The sequence below is a fragment of the Anoplolepis gracilipes genome, chromosome 5, assembly GCF_047496725.1.
Source record: "Anoplolepis gracilipes chromosome 5, ASM4749672v1, whole genome shotgun sequence".
Lineage (NCBI taxonomy): Eukaryota > Metazoa > Arthropoda > Insecta > Hymenoptera > Formicidae > Anoplolepis > Anoplolepis gracilipes.
The window spans coordinates 7,850,769-7,873,447 of NC_132974.1; the positions used below are offsets into that span (position 1 = coordinate 7,850,769).

The 22,679-nt window shown below is 39.1% G+C and overlaps 2 protein-coding genes across 13 annotated transcripts in view; one reads left to right on the forward strand and one right to left on the reverse strand.

Moving 5' to 3' along the window:
- The window catches only part of Neo (ZP and PAN domain-containing protein neyo), a 287,267-nt gene extending 269,934 nt beyond the window's left edge, over positions 1-17,333 (forward strand). For all 9 annotated transcript variants that reach the window (XM_072892974.1, XM_072892978.1, XM_072892977.1 and 6 more), the window contains 3 exons: positions 1,700-2,036; positions 3,732-4,397; positions 10,984-17,333. In XM_072892974.1, coding sequence (XP_072749075.1) covers positions 1,700-2,036; positions 3,732-4,397; positions 10,984-11,538 — 1,558 coding nt within the window. In that variant the 3' untranslated portion in view covers positions 11,539-17,333. The remainder of the gene's footprint in view (positions 1-1,699; positions 2,037-3,731; positions 4,398-10,983) is intronic.
- LOC140666131 (autophagy-related protein 16-1-like) overlaps positions 1-22,679 on the reverse strand; it is a 277,683-nt gene that overhangs the window by 97,176 nt on the left and 157,828 nt on the right. The window lies entirely within an intron of this gene.

Below are 22,679 nucleotides of genomic sequence, written 5' to 3' on the forward strand. Positions count from 1 at the left end.
TGTATTATACTGACCACAATCATATATAGAAAGATCATGACAAATATAGAAAAAGATCCAATAAAAAAACTACGCTGTTGTCAAAATATGCTATTGACTGTTTGACACACCATATGTAATAAAATACTACTGTTTTCTATTGACGTGTATAAAGTTGCAATATAAATGCTTACAGAACAATTTTGTAGTGACTAGTGTACGCAATGCAGGTTCGAGATAAATATTTTTGTAACCACGAATAACTCTACCGTTTCATATTTCAAATCTTTCATCATTTCCGGTATTTCTATCGATTGCCGAAACTAATAAAAAATCTATATTGACTGTCGGAAAACTTATTTTCTATTAAAAAATATTTTTCTCCAATTTGGATTTTTACTTATGAATTTTTCTGTTTCAAGAATCAATTTACTGTCGCTATAGTTTAATCAAAATATATTAGCGGAACACATTAACTAATCATACAATTTAATTAGATTAAAGGAATTTCAATAAATAGGAAATTTCAATTAAACAGGAAATTTGAATGTCGATCGCTCATAGATGTCATCATATTGTCATCACGTATAGCACTTGAAACGTAATGCAAACGTCACTTTATCATTTAAATCGCCCATAATTATAAAATGAAAAGATATTTAATTTGTCGGAAGTTGCTATTCAAATTTGTAGATTCTCACCATTAAAGTTTTACAAGTATTAGCACATCGCAATGTATCTTTCTTTTAATTGACTTCAAATGCACATTATTTATCCACATGGTAGGCATGAAAGAGAAAAATAAGAATAAACCGGGCATAGAGAACATTCTCTTCTCCTCTCATCCTAAAAGGAGCATTAGTAAATTAGCGTCTTCTTAATTGTTCCGTTTAGTATCATTAACCACGTATTATTACGACGCAGTAAAGCGTGGCGGAAAGCAATTATTCCAGCGGACAGACTTCGTGCCGTTGCGTCTCTGTTGCTACTCTGGAAACAAACCCAGATGCGCGCTCAGATTTGTTCGTGCGTGGGTGTTTTCCTTACTACCTTCCGAGATTAGATGGGTATAATGATTATACAGAGATAGCACGTGCGACCTCTCGTATGATTTTACATACTGTAAGACAAGTGACGCTGTGCATGACGAATAAAATAGATTCTTTTGCTCTTTTACATTTTTGACTTTTGGTTATAGAAGAGTGAATATTATTTATATATATATATATATATATATATATATATATATATATATATATTTATTGAGATATATTTAAAATTTATTGTGTTCGACTATTTTTTAAAAATAATATTTATTTTTACATTTTATCAATAAAGGTAATATGATAAAAATATATAAAATTATGTGAGATAAAATATTATTGTTATTTGCATTATACTTCTGAGAGAAATATTTTTGTAATCGTGAATAATTCTTCCGACAGTCAATATGGATTTTTTATCAGTTTGGAAATCGACAGAAGTTTCAGAAATAACGAAAAATATGAATCACAAAACGGCAGAATGATATATACGTATAACAGTGTTATTATTTATAGTGTTGTTATATATAATTTATATATAATATATGTTGTTGTATATAAGTTATATATAATTTATCGACAAACTTATTTTTTTTGCAAATCGTAGATAAAAAGTTAAAAGTAACTCGTGATCAGCTTTACAAATTGTCTAATAAGAATTTTCCTCTGGATTTCAGATCTGCTAATTATATCAACGCCACTAAGCAATGCGAACTATCGGATATGGATAGGTTGACCGTTGCCGGTTCAAATGCCTTCCAGGCAGCGAAGGGAGTGGATTATTTGGAAAATCATTGCGTGGAAGAACCAGTGAAACTTTGCGAATTTAAGAAGCTGACTGGCCGAATACTGAAAACTGTGGACTCTGTTTATCAGGATGTCGGCACGTCCGATGAATGTCGGGAATTGTGTCTGAATTCGCCATTCCGTTGCCATTCTTACGATTATGGTGATACTGGTGATATGGTCTGCCGTCTTAGTCATCACACCCGTGCCACTCTTTCCGATATTCAGGTAAGAAAAATTCCATGTTTTGTGAGTTTTATAAAATAGTTATAAAAATATTACAATAAATAAATAGTATATATAATAAAATAAAATATGAAACAAAAATTTGGACGAATTAATAATAAAGTCCGATAGTTCTTGCTACGCGAGAAACAGACATTCCAATTTACTTTCTTGTGAGCGTCCTATGTGATTTAATTTATCGGGAGTGTTTAAAATAGAATTCCGCGAACAGCTCCGCGACCACTGCGTCGTTTCGCTCATCGCATCACAGTGCGGATTCTTGAAAGGGCCGGTGGGGATTTTCTATAAATGCGATTACGTCGCACACACGCAAACCAGGTTGAACAATCCGCCGAAGGCGTATTCGTGGAAAATCGAGTTTCCATCGCAGACGCTTTCCCTATCGAACTCTCGGGTAACACTCGAGTTCGTCCGAATCGCGTTCAGTATTCTGAGAGGAAATAAAAAACAAGATTTAGCGACCACCAATTCATCAGGAATACGATTATCCATGCTTTATACAGGAACAAGTCGTAATATAAGCATTAATCAATTCTGCGTACGAGTAATCGTTGTAATGAGGTATTTAAATAATATCAAGTGAATTGAAATATCGCATCGATGTCGCGGTATGAATAGTTTATTGGCCATACGGGTTTCATGGATGATTATTCGTTCGGAGAGAAGCAAATAATATGTATAATGGGAGACTGATCGGGGTATATATACATATATAGTATGTATATATAGGATCCGTGACTGGTTCTATAGGCAGTTATGCAAGCATCACAGTGGCACATCTCCACAAATATACAAATTAGTAACTGCAGAGATAGTACGAACTGTCAAGAGTATTTATCAACGCAATATTCGCGATTAATTTGTTTCATCGAAGAGGGCCATCGAGTTTCGAACGGAAAGCGATAAATAGCGTCATGTAAAGCGATTTCGAATAATTCTTTGTAAAGTGACATGCACGTGAATCAATGCGGATTATCATTCTGTATGATATAAATGAAAATGCACATGTATATATATATATATATCATTCTGCGATTGATAATTATTGGTTTTCGATATATCAGATAAATGGAAATGCGATGCTTTATATGTTGAAAATAAAGAGTATGGTTAATTATTTGTATAAATAAATTATATCATTTTATGTTATACATTGCATCGGAAATGTGAGAATCAACTCGATAAGATACAAAATAATACAGTTTTTATTAGAGAAAAATTAAAAAGTTGGCAATATTTTCTATATAAATTGCAAATACTACACTCTCCTATTTTACTTACGCTTGTTGTTGAATATTGTAACATATTAATTGCTATGCGGACTATATCACCGAAAATCAATACAGTACATGGAATTTCGATGCACCCTTTTCGTTCGCTGTTCGATTTTCGCCATAAATTCTCTGGGAATTTTTGTGTAAGCCCGATGCAAGCTATCAAAATCTCCCAACCATGTGAAGCGAACAAAATAGAAGAGTGATCAATAAATCGCGGAGTAGCTTTGTGAAGTTTAATTGCGAAACATCCGTGTGCTTCGCGTACTTTGAAATTTATCACTATCGCGCCTACTATAATTCTTTTAAATTAATACGACAAATCGCATTAATGCGCGATTTACGTCGAACGGTACTCGGCGCGAGCAATGATTAACGATCCAAAAATAAACGATAATTTCAGGAACCGTATCTCGATGTACCGGAGGCGTCCACGTACGAGCTGAGCTCCTGCTACAACGTGACCATCGATTGCCGTGCTGGCGATATGGTGACCAGAATTCAAACGAGCAAGCTCTTCTACGGCAAAGTGTACGCAAAGGGTTCGCCCAACTCGTGCGTGCAGGATGTCAAGGGTGCACTCGAGTTTGAGTTGCGCATGGCATACGACGATCTCGAATGTAACATAAGGCAGCAGGGTCTCGGCCGGTATTTGAACGACGTGGTTATTCAACATCACGACACTATCGTCACCAGTTCTGATCTCGGGCTGGCTGTGACCTGTCAGTACGACCTCACTAACAAGACTGTGTCTAATGAAGTTGATCTCGGTGTACATGGCGATATCACGCCCGCGTTGTCGGAAGAGGTGATCGTTGATTCACCGAATGTCGCTATGAAGATTACCGATCGCAGCGGAAACGAGGCTATTCCATCGGCCGAAGTCGGTGACCCTCTAGCGCTCAAATTCGAGATTCTCGATCCCAACAGCCCGTATGAGATCTTCGTTCGTGAGCTAGTCGCCATGGACGGTGTCGACTCTAGCGAAATCATCCTAATCGATTCCGACGGCTGCCCTACCGATCACGTCATCATGGGACCACTTTACAAATCGGCCACCACTGGCAAGGTAAGTCTCAGCATGTTACATAATTTTATAATAAATATCATTTAAAAAATTTAAATCCAACACTTGATTAAACAGTCTCATACAAAAAAAAAAGAAAAAAAACAAAAGATCAATAAATATGTATTAATCAAAATAATAGATAATCACTGAGATGCAAACAGATAAGATTTTACTTTTGTTAAATGAACATAGCGCTGCCAGCAATGAAAAACTATTTTCAATGATGTAAATGTAGTCGGCACACTTGCGCTAAATGTCCCTCTTGGCACCATTCTAACAAGAACGTCTTGGTACTCGATCATCTCGCGCGTCGCAGCTGTAAGCGGATGCGAAGTGCAATAAAGGAAGAACTGCGGGAGCAAAAACTATCATTTTATAGAACCGCGGGCAGACATGATATATATGTGTATATATATATATATATATATATGTGTGTGTGTCCCGAAATGACCGGTAAATATTTTAATGGCTAAGGTTCTTTAAAACATTTTAAGGCGAAAAATTTAATACAAAAATGTCGAGGCTACAATAGTTTTCAAACTGGAAGTGATTATATTTTACGAATGTAGGGCTAAGATTTCACGGACTCAGGTACGACAAAATAACAAGTGATAAAAGAATTAGATAAATTAGATAAATTCATAGAAGCACTTTTATCACTTGTTATTTTGCCGTACCTGAGCGCGCGAAATTCTAGTCTTGTTATTTGTGATCTTTAAACCTTTCTAATTTGGAAACTATTGTAGCCTCGATATTTTTGTATTAAACTTTTCGTTTTAAAATGTTTAATAAAAAGAACCTGCCATTAAAATATTTACTGGTCATTTCGGGATACCCTGTATATATATATATATATATATATATATATATATATACACACACACATACGCATGGCTGCTTGGCGACCGTTATATATATATATACTGATAAATACTGATATTAATTTGACGAACGTACGACGGTTGAAAGCGATGTGGTCTTGAGATACTCGAGATGATTGACGCCGATAATGTCAATTCTTGTCAACATCTTGAGAACGCGATGCGTGCGTTTACTTCTCGAAATACGCGTAGTTGGGTGGAAAAAAGGCGAAAGATGGAAGCGAGCACAAGTCAACCGGTCGATCTGACTTGCTAATCAATCATTTGGACGGATTTTATGATGAGAAGCAATTTGCCTGGCCTGTAATAGGTCGCGTCGATGATGCGCCGCCGTCTTGGCGATGACGTGCCGTGACATGCCTGGCACGCGGGCACATTGGTCTGGCAACGATCATTACTTTCGCGTGTTCCATAATAGGGAGCGTAAGATTACCCCTCGGTGCTGAGTTGGAGTTTAAGAGCGGGATTCGTTCGATCATCATCCTTCGATATTTCGATTTTCATCAATTACTCGATGGACATTGCAAAAAATAATTTTTACGCGACCGAGTACGTTTAAATAATTGAATACATTCTTGTCGTGCAAATACTCGCTGAATCTTCATCTAATGTGAATTTAGAAGGGGAAAAAGAAGGAAGGGAAAAAGAAAAACATTCGCAGATGACGCGTATATACATGATTGAGAACAGACGTTCTTTCATTCAAATATATGAAGATGGATCATTAAATAATGAAACATACCGGTTCAAAACGACCGAGCTCGCAGAGCTGTGATTATTACTTCCGCGTTTTCCGCATAAGGTAACACGGGAATTGACTTTGCGATCCCATTAGATCGTGCGAAAAAATAGTTTAATCCTCTCTCCTTTCTTTCGCGACGCGTGAAGTATCGTGGGTGAGCTGGAGCAAAAACGCATTAGAGCGGAAGTACAATAATTCTTACGCGGTTAAAAGGTAGGCGATTGCCATGTATATGACCTCGATAGACCAATTACACATATACCACGAGTACATTTTGCACCATGACTTGCACGATGTAGTAACGTCAAGGGCGCGCGCACCAAAGCGAAAAATACGATTCCGCGGTGCGCTGGAACGCCTTAATAAACCTGTAAAAATGTTACCCGATAATTCGAGTATTTGTTCTTACATTCTGCGTGCAGAGTTCGGCTTTTCCAATTACATTTTCTTTTGCATCGATACAAGTAACGCGGAAATGCGGACGAAGGCTTTTCTTTAGCTACATTGTGTTCGAGGACGCGCGCAGCATTCGACCAGCTGGTGCCGTCCGTGGACCGCGCGCGGATGATGCCTCGCGTGTGTCGACGAGTAAAACAAACGGATCGTTACGATAGTGGCAGGTAGGAACGAGCGTTGGAGAGCGAAGGTGGAGCAATAAGAGGCACTCGGCCTCGTTAACTCGTCGTTCCACATCATTTGCTCGCGCGAACACGGCCCCGCTATACGGAGCAATATCGCTTTATTAGAAAGTAATAACAGTCGTGGTAGAAACAAAGAGTAAATTTATATACGGGGGTACATGTACGTAAGACGCCACGAGCATCAAGATATATCACCTGGCCGTTCCTGTATCAAGCGTCGTGCGGCGCCCTTTTCCGGTTTCGAACGTGCACACCATGTTGCTTGATCTCGTTTCCTGACCGCGACTGATCACGAGAGCTAACCCCATTTCCTGTCGAGCGTCAGATACGAAACTAGAGATCTCGATGCTGCTTATCTCTGGCTGAATTTTTTCGAGCGGACAACAATGTGAGAAAAGTCTTTTGCTATATTCAATTTTTATCTCTCTCTCTCTCTCTCTTTCTTTCTCTCTCTCTCTTTCTCTTTCTCGTTTAATCAAATAGGAAAAGAAGTGGGCGTGTCTGTAAATTTTAATCTGCAGAAGCGTAACGTAACTTGAAGAAATTGCATCAACATGTAATCGCTGGCGCAGTATATTTTCCGTACGCACCTCTATTTACCTGTCGACCAACATGAGTGATAAAACGCCTGGGACAACTTTGATATACGCCGCGCTATCAGCTATCAATAATCTCGGCCCTTTGCGATAGTATGTCGTCATTATAGATTTGGTAATAAATGCTCGCAACATTGATTCTTGGTAAACGAGGAGGCATCATTTGACCCCGAGATGTATCGATAGCAGGAAGTTACTTGTTGATTCTTTGTCTTTCTTAATATCTGGGAAGCTGAAAGACCTTCCTTTCTCGCGGGCATCAGCTATAATAATAAATGACTAATAATTAATTATTACCAAGAACACTAGGTAGTATTTACGTTAGTTCGAAGTTGATAAAAATATTCATGAAGTATCGATTACTATTACGATAATAAATTACCTAGAATTAATATCGTGATTATTGCAATTATTCGGAGAACACATAAATTAATTAATGCATTGAAAGCTGTCATGCACACATTAGAAAGTTAAATATATAAAGATAAATTGTTGTGAGAATATGTAAAATCTAATGTCTTGCTTTTATTAGATGAAGCTATTTTTGTAAATGTAAGACAATAATCATCAATTTTTATATTATATACCTAGTTTTTTCTGAATTTGTATTCTCTTAAATATTTATTAAATATCTATTAAATATCTCACGTATATGTATGTGTCATATATATATATATATATAAATAGTGTCCTATATAGAAATCTGATTGTCGTTAATATCACTTCCTATACAAATGGAAAGTAATTGTCTGCATAAATGTGAGATATCCTGCAATAAACACGTCGCGAAAAACAACAGTGACACATCGCCGTTGGATTTTATTAATCCTACATCGAGAATGGAGAGAGAAATGATCGTTGTCAGAGAGAGCGCGCGAAGCGGCATTTTCATGGCGTGCAGCATTGCGTCCCGTCTCTAACAAAAATTTGCCAAAAGTTCGGCTTTTCGGTATGTCCGTCACGTAACCAGGCCGCGCTACGAGGCTCTCTTCCATTTCACAACCGGTTTGAATGAAATTGGAAACATTTCTCAACCGCCACACGCCACACATCTGTGTACGTAAACTCGTACGGAAGCGCGTACCTACGTATGTTAGGGCTAACCGGAAGGACGAGGAGGCTAAAGAAAGAGAGAAGGGGGGGGGGGGGCGGAAAGGAGAGAAGGGAGAGAAGGAAAAAGAGCCCGCGGCCGACTTATAAAACAGACAGGAGGATCAAGTTGAGCCGCGCCGTAAAAGCGCGGGCGCGATCCTTACGATCTGAGTGATCTGCCGCGGTACATTTATGACGGCCCTTCTCCTCCCTCCTACCTCATCCCATCCTTTCTTTCTCATCCGTCCTTTCCCATCACCGACGTCGTTCCCGCTGAAGGAGACTTATCGTCGGCGCGTACCAGATGCCGCGGATACAACCCGTGTTTCTTTTCCCGGCGTCTAGCTACGTATTTCTCTCTTTTTCCCCCTCGGAAGAAGCTTCCCTGGGCTTTTCTCTTCCCTTCTCCCTTCCCTTCGATCTGCTTTTATGCTCTTCTTCTTCCCTTTGGATGCAACCGCTCTCGCTCTCGCTTTTCCCCCGCGGAGAATGGACCTTCCGCTACTCTTTCTGCGCGGGATGACGTTGGGTTAATAAAGTTCCGCTCGTTTCACTAGACGCGCAGCGTAGGCAAAGAAACGGCTAAATGAAGCTGTACGTGGAACGAAGCATATTTTAATGTCTTACTTCCCGCCGATAATATACGTGCTTGGTGTGTAAATACGATGAACTTGGTAATGCGCCGTGGAAACCAGTTTTCGACGTGTATGTACATGGAGGAGCGTGGCGCTAACCCTGCGTACCCCAAGTCTTTCGCAATTTCAAGAGAAGAATGGATCGGGAGAGACGCAACGGGGGGGCTTGACATCGCGACCTTGTAAAAGATCTGAATGGAGAGAAATCAATGATGCGCGTTATTTATATGCAACGACGGCTGCTTTGAATATATTACGTCCGGTGTTTTGCGATGAAGCGATCATCACGAGCTTATTTCGCCGACGACAACTCTAACGAGCAAACACAAGTGATTATTACATGTTCGTTTTATAGAAGACTCTACGGATAATATATACTTCTTCTACCACCACATACACAATATCCATAGATCAATTTCAGCTATCGCAGTATCAAGAAGCGGCGAAAAAAAAAGAAAAAAAAATTTTCGCGCAATATAATTGCCATAAGACGTAAACGAATAAAAAAAACTTTAACAGATAGGTCTGCTTGTCGCGAGAAAATAGGAATTGCAGCGATGCGCTTGCTCGCACCATTTGCCAGGACGGATATATGCGTGCTCTAATGGCGCACGTAAAAGCGAGTACTTGGGCTGTTTTTCATGTCATAATCCCGTGTAATTGCCGTTATATGGCCTTACCTAATAAAGAGCAAAAAAATTCGAAGCAGCTGCCGCGAAAAACCAGTTTGAAGCAATTATCTCTTACGCATATTGCATGTGACGGCCGACGCCCGCCGAGTTACGCGATATTCCTGATACATCCGCATTCTGTGCATATATAATTTTTCTTTTGTAAAAGAGTTTGTTGGTTTTTCTTTCTTGCACTCCCGTGTGTTTACGACGCGTCATCGTGAGTGAAATCACGTCGTTCGCGACTTTGGGATGCAGTTGAAAATTTATATGGGAGCGACATATGGATAAGATTATTCCGCATCCCCGCTGAATCCTGCGAGCGAACGACCGCCCATGTCGGAATTTCAGAATTAATGCGACATAGCTTAGTTGAGTCGACGTCGCGTATGAATTACGAGTGTGCGAAATAAAAAGAAGGGAAAAAAAAGAAGTTACTCGCGCTTCGCGGTTACGTTGATTACGTTTGTTATTGTTGGGCAGTTTCTAACTTTGTGAGGAAAAAAAAAAAAAAGTTGAGAAAAAATCTGACATTTCGGAATCCGACGCAAACACCTCTCTCAGTTAACATAGGCGCTTGATGGTACTTTAATTTGTTTCTTGCGCGCAATGAAAAAACCGCGGAAATTGTATACGCAGCTACCAAGATAATAAAGAGCGGCGAAAGAGAAGAAGTGACGAAGAGACGCGCCGCAAATCTCATAATATCGGCACTGTAGTTTGCTAACGGTATGCGAGCTCGGCAAAAGCGCCTCCCCCTACTCTCCTCTTTCCTCTCGAAAGGCGAAATCGTTATGTTCCGAACAGCCATTCGGCACAGGTGTTTATGTATTATCCGAACGACAGGTAACGGCGTGAAACAATTGGTTACGTGACTTGCAATCCATCGAAAGAGACCCCGATGGAGTACGAAGAAGTTTGTTTTATTACATTCCACGTATCGAATTCTCCTGTTTCTGTGAAATGTATTTGCATTATGTGCCAAAAATTACAAGTAAAAATTATAATGTTCATTTAACTAATTACATATTATATTACTAACAGCTGAATTTCATTCGTGAAAAAAATTTAAGATATAAGATCTCTTAAAGAAATTTTTATAAATAAATTCATTTATAATATTATTATATTGGAAAGTTCTAGATTGATCTTTCATATTTATAAAATTATAAAACATTTTTGTTTGCTTTGCTATTGCAGCCTATGATTTCAACAATATTTTGTAATCTCAATGATCTTTCTTATTCATTTATGTAAATTTTAATTTAGAGTAGAGTAAATTTTTCAGCTTTTTATCATCTTTTTTTCTTTTTGTGTTTCTATTACAGATACTACTGTCGCATTTTGATGCTTTCAAATTTCCGAGCTCGGAAGTGGTGCAATTCCGCGCTCTGGTCACTCCGTGTATGCCGACCTGCGAGCCCGTGCAGTGCGATCAGGAAGAGACGACTGGTGAATTACGCTCGGTGATCTCCTTCGGCAGACGCCGTCGCCGTCGTTCCACTACTGGTCAGAGCCGCGAAGATCTCCTTTTGGTGCAGTCTATTCAGATCACGGACAAGTTCGGCTTCGAGCGTGACGGTAAGTTATCGAACGCCTCTGCGACGAGGGACACCGTTTTCATCGAAAGCGAGGACATATCATCGACGATGGGCATGTGCATCAACCTGGGCGAGGCCATCATTGCCGGTACGGTCTTCCTTGTCGCCCAGATTGCCATCATAGCAGCGTGGACCTTTACCTGGCAGCGACGTCGACAGATGCTGAAGCATCAGGAAGCGCTTTCGGTCTCTGTATCCGTGCCTGGAATGCATTCCATGCCAGGGCGCACCGACAGTCTTTGTAAGTTGTACGATGCCGGATACTCCGGACGTCGCTTCTGAATGGTTTTTCTTCCCATCCGGTATCAATCGTCAATCTCGTCTTCCTGCGTAAAAATCGCTATTACGAATCCTGGGCTGACTCTTCACACGTGGACGTGAGCTTTTTAAACTCGAGTCCAGAGGAGATTTGCGCGCGTGTCACGGTTCTCGAAAGCGATCAGCAGACAATCACTTTTACAGCTCTCACTTTAAATCTTTTTCCGGAATTCGGACAAACGCTCTACTTTGCTATAATATATATATATATATACATATCATATATATATTAAACTTGTACGAGTGTACCGTATTGCGAGATTGCAGCCAATATAAATAGCTTTTAGTATGCCCTTTACCACCCACGCTTATCTTGTAGTCGGGTGGGAGCTTTGCAGAAGCGTTCTACTAATTCCAATTAGATTTGGTTAGATGGGCAAATCATGGAATCTGTTGAACGCCTCAAGTAGAGAGACTGATCGGAAATGATCAGAAAATAATCGCTGTCCATTTGTACGAATGTTTTTGCATCCACACACATCACTGCATTAGGTACTCTATTACATACACATGTTCTTTTTCTATTCAAACTTCATTTCCTCGTAGCTGGCAGCATAAGAAAACCGATCAATTTCGTGATATCACTTAATCGAAGTTGTTTCTACGCTCATCTTTCCGGGCGGAGCAATGCAATTATATATTCACATATGCACACGTGCTAATAATGCCGATGGAATTTTCAAACGGAATAATTAGCACAATTGCGCTTGATTACTTGCTATCTATCGTTTATCAAGGCACAAATATCAATGTTTTCCGATCGATATTCCTAACCAAGGTCGCGACGTAACGAATCGTACTGAATATATCATCAATCTCGTCGTTCTGTCTTTAGAACGACCGGTTATTTCGTGGAAGGAGCAAGACTGCAATTACGATCTGTACCGGCAACCTTTAATTAACGTGACGTTCAATGTCTAAGTGACCTTCGTGCGTATGCGTACCCCGGTTCAACGAAAGTCGACGCTGTCTAAGAGGACGTTTCTTAGAAGCAGATTGAATGGGCATGATAGAGGAAAAAGAAGAAAAAGGAAAAGAGGAAACGTCTAGTAATATCGCGTCGATACTTAATCCGTATCTGATCGTGGACGGCATACCGAGAATCACACGCCTCGCGCCATGGCTAAATCGATTTCTTACTTTGTTCCGTGATGAAAGTGGCGATCTCGCCACACCTCTTCCGTCGATAAGTAGTTGATAATGTAACGGCGCAAAAATTCAGCTGCGAAGAGAGTAATCGATTTTGCGCGCGAGTTTGGTCGGTTTCTTGCGCCCGCGTGTACCATCCTTTTCCCCGCCGCTCTTTCCTCTTCACTTCGCCTTGTCCTCACAAAGCGCTTTTACCGTCTCTTTTTTTTTTTTTTTTTTTTTTTTTGTTTTTCATCAACTGACGCGATGCAAGACATCTCTCAGCACGATGTGGCTCCATCATAGATGATGGAGACCGACGTGTATTCGCTACGTCAAGTAGGCTACCGATGCTGGCCTCTAATTAGCATTGGGAATTGGGCATGATTATGCAGATGTGTAGAGTTGAACATCAACGGTACGGCGCGACGAGGAGATCGAGCCGGTGAGTTAAGTACGGGGATGAAAGAGGGAGAAGGGATTGAGACGGAACGAGAAACGGTAGTAGGATCAAAACTGGTAGTGAGCTCGGTAAAGAGGGGTAGAAGGTACGCGCGCAAAGGGGTTGGTGGAAGGTTAATTGCCTCTTGTGGCGTCTCGGGGTTAAGCTATGCTTGTGGGAGTAACACTTGATGGGGTTGAGTCTAGCTTCCGGAGTAAAGGGGGAAGACACACACACAGAGGGAGAGAGAGAGAGGAGAGAAGGGAGGAGACAGAATCACATCAAGGATAGCCATCTCTCCATACCAGAAGCCACGTAACCTCGATTTCCGACTTAACCTTAGCCACATCCCTTATCCTTAGTCATCCCGTGGCGGCCAGGTTAATTTACATCGCAACACATGAGCTTATCAATCTAGATTGGCTTACTCGAACTGAAAGAAGCTATCAAAAATTGTTTGCTTGGTACGATTGAAAAAACTTTGTTGGTACTGGTTACGTATTGGTGTAAGCAATAGAATAATGCGCTCTATTGGTCCGCAGTTCCATCTCGCCGGATATCTTGAGAAAATTCTAAAGGACAATGCCATGTCGATAATGTCAAATACAGAAAAATCCAGTTCGTAACAATTATTGTACATTTTCTGTATAAAACCGTAAATAAAATGTATCTATCAATTTAGCATTACTTTCGCAGCGAGTTGAAAAAAATATCAATTTTTAAATGATATATAAAATATTTCACAATTTGTAAATATGTGAGATACAGATTCTCAATTTATATTTTAATCTACACAATTTTATATAATTAAAAAAATTGAAATAATTGATCAATTTTAACACATCCAGATTTCGATTTTATTTTGCTTTAAAATATATAAAGCGAAACAAAAAAGGTAAAAAATTATTATCCACCGTGCGTGTAACACATTATAGAATAAAGAAATACAAATCGAATAACTGTGCCAGCGGCGTCTTATCGATTTCACCAAAGCACACAAAGGCGGGCTCAGAGAGATCGGATTAATTGAGAAACTTGAGGATTAAAATACACTCGTTAAGACAAACACGGGGCATGAGAGAGACGAAATGAAAGCTTCCAATCGTTCTGAAGTGTTTGCATTACAGTTAACCGAACTTTGGATTGTTCTGATGTTTGACGTTTACTTATACTTGTGGCATGGCAAAGATTCGTGTACCTTGAACTCTGCTTTTATTCATACGCATCGAAACCGTTGTGTGTGTAAACAATGATCACGAACGCTTGCTCGTAATAAAATTTTATCTTACGTGCGATAATATTACTTAATAAGAATTTGAACAGTGTTAAATGCTGAAATAATCGTATAGAATCAATTTAGAAAAAGCTCTTCGACGCAAGCAAAACAATATCCATTGACACACATTTCGTATCTAATAACCACGTGCAACGTTTGCCGCACGTGTAATTCACTATTAGCGTTTAGCGGTCGCTAACGCAACGACAATAGTCAAAATTGAACGAAAAAGGATGTGCAATGACAGAGAGACTGCGTGTTTGTTTTGTCCATTCGGAATTCCGGTCCACGCTTTAATTATTGGATCTAATTGCCGTGGATAATTTCTAGGCTTTGGTACTGCGCGAGACCGCTGGAGCGTCAACACCGAACCAAATGTAATTTCGATCCTTAAATCAAGCACCATTGATTTCGCGAAGCACGCGAGGCAATAATTGAAATGCAGAAAATACAAGCGCGATCAGCGTTTTCCGGTGTATTTCCGCGAAACGCGGTTTAATTACTTTCGCATTACGGACGTAACGAGTACGGTGATGTTCGAATATCGCTCTCATTGCAAATGCGACTTACTCGATAACTTCCTTCTGCTTCGTTGCTGCTTCTACGTATGACCCTTGCTTGATATAAGTATAAATACAAGTAAATATAAATATAGTTATATACACATATACATATACATGATACAATGATAAACATGCCAACGAAGGTGCCTACGCGTACAGTAAGTAATGCGAACACGCATAACGCGATTTTATCTTTTTGTCATTTTTACTTTTTTTTTTTTTTTGAAAGATAACCCTTGAATTATATGGATTACGTTTAAGAATTTTTGCGCTAACGCTGCGGTAGTATATCCAACCTGCTTGTGGTGAGAGGGTAGAGCCAATTTTATACATGTTCGACGATATTTACGTACGGACGCAATTTGAAACGTGGTGTTGCGCGCGCGAACGCGCGCACTGGCGCTGATGCGTTGCGCTCGAGGCGCAAACGTGCGCGTGCGGTCGCTCCGCGCAACGCTTTAGCGATGTAATTTCAACAACATATATATGAGCGTATGGAGTGACGCAAGAAAAATCTGGCAATTCTTCGCCTCGCCTGCGAGAAGCGGTCTCCGACTAGAGACGCCGAGATGCGGAAAGAGATCAAGCTGTCTCTGGTATAAAATGCGGGAACTTGCTAGAATAGATCCTAAGTCATTACTCTTCATGGGCGAAGATGTGCAAGATTTTCTCGCGTCACCTCGTAGACAACAAGCGTTTCGAGTATAACACGATAACGAATGTGTGAGCACTTTTCATCGACTTGATCGAACTGTACGTACGCGCGGTATGTGTGCATGCGCGCCATGCCCGCTTATGTCGCTCTGACGTTTGATTCAACTCAATGGAAACTGCCGAGTACGCGAAAGAGTATAAGGACTATCATTAATTAATTAATTGTCTTACATTTAATGCGTATACGCGATGAACGTAAAAGGAGCAATCATGTTTCATCAATATAATAACATAATTAAGATTAAGTTAACGCGCCCGCGGTCTTGGCGCTATGAGATCGAGACCGCGGAAGGCAATTGCGAAGGAAAGATAATATTGGGCTCGAGGACGATCACTTCTCTCGATCATATCAACGCGCCTGCAATCCCGAATGGCTGACTCGGGTAGCCGCGAGCAATTCAACGCGGCCGGCGTCGTCGTCTGCGTTCTGCGTTCTGCGTTCTGCGTTCTGCGTTCTGCGTTCTGCGTTCTGCGTACAAGTACCACTCGCTTCTTCTTCTTCTTCTTACTCTTCTTTTTCGTCTTCTTCTTCATCTCTTTCTTCCCGTTCATCTCCCGTTCCCCCGTTCTCCCTTCCATCTCTCCGCTCCTATCGTCCATCTTAATGAGGATTATGTTTATACCTCGTACTTTTTACCAAGAGTATCCACGAGTTTGTAGAGATGTCGGTGCTTGTCCTCGAGCCTGAGGTGCGCGCCTGCTCCGTCGTAAGCTCAAGAAGCTCGAGTCTGTTCTGTACCATGACAAGCGTGTATTTCTGTTTTTTCTATGTCCTATACATCTTTCCATCCCTCATCCCCTTGCATCCATTCTTTCGTTTTCCCTTCCTCCCTGCCATCCGTTCGCCTGCCCTCCCCCCTCCCCCCTCACCCTAACTGCTGTTGAGAGTGCGCGTCGCCTCTCTTGCTAAATTAAACCATTTTCATTCGTAAACACATACGTCACGTACAGAACTTACCCGACGATCGCGAGCGTTCTTATATGTTATATCCGCGCACCAGCATTAATCGCTTATTTATTTTTTACGTTAACGTATATTGCCCTTCAAGAATACTCGTACCCTATCACGCCTATTTTTTTTTCCCATCCCATACACGACCGGCATACTAACTACCGTTTTAATAATACACCCGTCACACCAGCCACGCACTGAAACTGCTATGTAATTTAACGAATCACTTCGCTGACGTTAAACGTAATGCGTGCGTGTTTCTAATTAATTTCCATTTTTTTTCTACATTATCAAGACGTATCTTTCTCCAAACGTCGTATATGTCAGTACCGTAACACACACGTTGTACATAGCATATATGGTACAGAGAAAATAAACTCATTTTATAACGAAAATTGTCGTTTTCTTTCCTATATGGATTCTCACCCTTCATAATATGTATAACTTTCCGCTAGGATATAAGATACAACGTTGGATTCCGACACTAAATTTCTACGTAAGAAAAGTCCTTGGGATGACTCGCGCAGGCAGAGAAAAGATTTGCGATGAGAAAGTAGTTACTGTCTGTGACGCTCAGAGAAATACCGTTAACGATAATAAAACCATCTGTTGTTTGGTGAATTAATTTCATGTGTATACTTACAAATAATTTAGTGAATATTTAACAAGTACATTGTTAATGATCATAGAATAATCAGTACAACAAATCCAATATTAAAATTATTCGAAAAAATTATCTATTCAATATTTTGTTGCAGGAAACATAAAATTAATTAATAATTATTTTTTCAGCAGAAATATGGTGAAAATAAATTGGTAAATATTCGCACACATATGGATGATAATAACACTATATATAGTGTTCTATAATACTATAATACTATAATACTATAATACTATGATAAACTAACTAGAAAGTATTTTTAATCATGGTAAATAATTTGTCTCATATTTTATATGCGACTAATAAATTTTATCTCTTTCAAATAATATATTTCATAATATAAAATCTCAAAATAAAAAGAAAATATTAATATAACTTTTCTTTTATTACTAAGGACAATTGTTGTATTCAAATAAAATAAACAATTGATTTTACAACATTTAATATATTATATAAACATCATAAATACAAACATCAAAAAAGAAATAAACGTTTGTTAGAGTATTATATTTAATTATTCTCCTCTTCCCCCTTTGGATAAAAACACGCATACACACTCTCAAAAAATTTATTTTTTTTATGTAGCTAAGAAATGTAGTCACATTACTGTACATTATATTTCATGCAACGTAACAAGTAATTTCAAAATGAGATACCTCAAATTTGAAATTCGTGTACATAGTTAGCTTATGATAGCAATGCAACAATAACTAACAATCGATATTTCATACATGTATGTACATGACTAAGCTGCCCATAGATTATACATTCTGTTAACAACGATCAAGAGTTTGAACAACATAATGGCCGCAGGCATTCACTAAACTCTGCTGACCAATGAAAATTAAATCTCTTCGTGACGGTTAAAGTTTCGAGCGCAAAATGGTTTGTATCAGAAAAGAGAACTCGCGCGGGTAAAGAGGAACGCGACGCGAGAATATAAGGTGGATCGTGCTGCACGAGCGAAAAGTAGACCATGTAAATGTACAAGATCACTAGTTTCCAGTCTCCGTTAGTTCACTTCTACGATGCGCGATTCAATAAGCGTGAGAATCTTGTCAAGTGGTAGCGAGGAAAATATTAGAAGAATATTTAATAAGAGGATATTAATAGCCAATGTTTAGCTAAACTATTACAAAAAAATATTTTTTTTTCAAATAGAGAAAAACACAACTATCATGTAAATACATATACGAAAGTGTTAGTGTTATATTAGTAATTTCATAAAAATGAGAAATTGAATTATAAAAACTTTGATTCTCTCTTTTTTTTTCCAAAGATAATATTTATTTTATTAATATTTGAACCTACAATATTTAAACACTTTTTATTAATTTTTATCTTTTTATGATCATTAAAATACCATATTTTTTAGATACATAAAGAAAATTTCAAAAAATATATCCTTACGAATCATTTTCACAAGCATGACACAGTAAAAAGTAAAATCGAGAATTTGAAGGAGTATAGAAAATTGTATGTGTGCAAGGGAAGAATGAATGCAAGGTACACAGAGTTGGAGCAATCGGCTATCTATTTAATCGTATTCCGTTGTACACACAGTCAAGTATATGTTAAAAGCAATGGGAAACTTTATTCCGCGCTATTTTACATAGTCTCGCCCATCTAGCGTAACATCGCTTCTCTTTCGCAGCGATGCGCGACGGCAACGAAAAAGAAGAATAGGTATATACTTTCTCATCTGGAAATCGTACCGCCGCTAGAGTTTTAAGGCAAACTCCGAGATTACCAGCGTCTGGCTCCCTCCAATCGAAGCGCTTCGCCAGGATGCAATTTATCGCGCATAAAACGAGAGCGTAAGTTGCCCAGGTACGATTTGGCGAGTCCGTTCGGTTGGCTATGTTAATGAACCGGATCGAGATAATGCCACGCGATGCTCCTCTAGTTTACGATTCTGCCGACGCGGCCGGAAGCACGGTATATAGCTATCGGGTGACAAGCATAGCCCAGTGTTATCGACCCGAGGCTCGCCGCTCGTTCGCAAGTAGAAACGGAAGAAGCAGCGAGAGAGCGTTAGTTTGGTGGCATAAAAGTTCCGATAGATTCCCGGTATTTTCCGGATATTTCCTCTCGACAAGGGGTTGCCGTCTTCGTCGTCGTCGCGCGATAACGGAGTTGCGTCGCAGATATCAAACGCCTCGGTCGTAAGATTTTCTTTGGTATGTGACGTGCGGACGGGGAGACGACGGTGGCAGAACTTCCGGCAACACATTCGCCAGCGGAGAGAAGAAGGCAGTCGGCAATCTATATACAGATGCGAGTGAGGAAGAAAAATGGAGAATAGGATTGTACGAGAACACGGATGTACTACATACGTACGACGGTTCTCGAATCTCTGGCTGGAGCGCCGAAGATTCGTTTTTCACCGTGGCGACATTGTGTCGCTGCGGAACATTACGTTGTGTTTATTCTGCCGTGGAAAGATGTCACAGAGTGATGTCGCATACGTCGGTATATGTAACGATCACGCGGACATATCCATTTACTGATCAATTATAAATTTATACGCCTGATTATATCCATACGCGTCGATCGGTCGTAAAGCTAACGTTGCATTCTGATTAAAAGTTTTACGCATCGTTTTCACGGTGAATCGATGTGAAATAGAAAATTGTTTTGTTTACTATCGATGTCGTATAATGTGCATACTTTGTATTTGATAAAAGAGTATTTTTCGCAAAACGTAAATATTATAATAATATCCATTAACATTTAAGAATTGTCAGCAATCGTTTATCAATAGTGATAAACGATAAAAATTATAAAACGTGTTAAGTAATAATAATTATAACGATATCAATTAATCCAAGAACAATCCACAAAGGAATTCGTAGTAATATTTAATAAACGACGTAAAACGCGCTAAAAACTGAAAGATGTCTCATTGTCAGTAATTAGAAATCGCGTTCTATTCCAACCGAATAATAAACCAGCAGAAAAGTGACGTGCACACGAGATCATCAGTCACTGCGTCATCGTGAATGAGAAACGCCGACTATAAGACGTTCACCTGAAGCCATTTGTCAAAAGTCGAGACAATCCTATCGAAGTGTCTCTCCGAAATTATCTTCCGGCGGCGCCGGACCCACGGGATTCCGGACAATCTGTCCCGGTCGAATTATCCAACATTAACCCTCGGGTTATCGATCTGCCAATTCCACTGTTCGCTACTTCGCGGCAGTCCATTCCCAATCCTCATGCGATTTCGACGAAATATCTCTTTTTGCTCTCTCTCAAAGTAGATGCTTTCACAGCCAAGGTTTTCTTTCCGCCGTTTTACAAGTCACCCTGTTCCTAGTAAAAACATACTCAGATTCTTCCCTACAAAAATGTAACAATTGAATTATACTAACAATGATCTAAAGTATGGTCCGAGTCGTTAAACACATTTGATCTTAAATTCATAGTCTATAAATGTTTCGATGTCTCTTTTAAATGCTTGGTTCTAGTCGTACATCTCATTGTCAGTACGCATTTCAAAGATATAGCCCAATAAATACATCGTAATTCCTTACGATTTTGTGTCTCTTCTTCTCCACTTCTCTATATACCATTATACGCTGATATACGCGCGCAATCCACTTAAAGTTCGTCTCTCGTTCGGTCGCATCGAAAGTTGTAAACCAAATCGGAATGTGCATCGAGCGATCAAGGAAAGTGGCGGCGGAGTAAATAGCGGGGTGGTTTTGCCATCGGAATGTCGATGCCGGGATCGGCAAGGAAATCGGAGTAGTGCGACTACCTCGAATGACAGAGTTGCCTCGCTCGTCTTAGCTACGGTTGTGCTTGGGTTAGGTGAGGATTGTAGCGCGGCATTCAGGCAAGAAAAGACGACAAGCAAAACGAATGGAGATGTAACAAGAAATGAGAGCGAAATCTGGCACATGAAAGGCAACCAAGAAAAACAGATAAAAAAAAATTGTACGTGACGGTGAATCAAAACGATCAACGACATACATGTACAGATGATCATATACTTTGCTATTTGCTTTGAATCTTTTGAAAACCGCACATTTACTTTTTCACAGGCTATGGATAATATACTATGGAATGTTGCAACTACTCAAATTACTTTGCTCGCGAGAAATAAATAAATAAATAAATATATATATATATATATATATATATATATAGATATGTTTTTTTTCACTAAATTATATGAAAAGATGTAACATCTGTATACATCAAATGTAAAAAAATAAAAAAAGAAAGATTACATAATAACAGTATACAATTATATACTTATTAATTGTTAATAAAATATCAAAATCTTTAGTAGTAACATTTATATATAAAAATAATTCAATATATTATAATGAGCATAATTTAATAAATATTTATAAATAGTGTTTTAATAATAATATGAGAAAAATAATAACGTGAGAAAATGAATACTCACAATATCAAAAATTGAAATTGATACTGCTACTAAAATAACATAAATGTAGCACGTTGTATTCAAATCAGATAGATATTGTTACACATCTGATGCATATAACAGCAAAGGAAAAAAAATGGCTAAATGGCTTTGAAAACAAAAGCAAAAGCTAGTCTGTTGTTAGAGCCTTCATTCGCATGGCACAAACTAACAGAATAATACTCAGTTTCTTTCTGCGATACGCTGGATAATGTCAAAACGTAACGAATGGCCTGCGCTGTCGGGTAAACTCAATGAAAACACTTTTCTGTTTTCAATATCCTTTGCTGGTTCAACATTTCACCAATTACCTTCGATGCATCGAACTATTTTCTTGCATTTTTTGTGTTACTCTAAGCTAGTAACGCGATATCATTCTCCGATATCAAAAAGAAACACGTGTACACGATACATATCAAATACATGTACAAAATATTATATCGAAGAAAAAATTAATATATTTCAAACACGTAAATAAAATAGCAATTGTGACATTTTATTTCATTTCATTACTTATGCGTGTCCTTGTTTAATTAGATTCACAGGCAATATAAACATATGAAAGATTCTACATCTCCTTTCGCTTCAAGCTTCATAAACTCTTAGATTAATTTTTCTTCTCCACCACTTATGCATATCTTTCGTCGTATCCTTCTCGTCCGCTTTTCGCTCGAACATCTACCTTCGTCTTCCAGTCATTCTTCCAAGAGCCAATCCGTCCGACTTCTCGCCGCACTCGTGAGTCTCAAGTATTCTACCGATTGCAGCTACGCAAGCCTTACTCAGAAAGGCCTCTTCGTTTGTTCCTTGACTGGAAATAGTCTCGTCGAATTCAGCGTGCTCTTCTAACTTAATGCGATAAAATCGTATCAGGAAGTACTTGGATAACCAAACAGTGATTGCAAAAGAGAGACTCAGACGTATTATT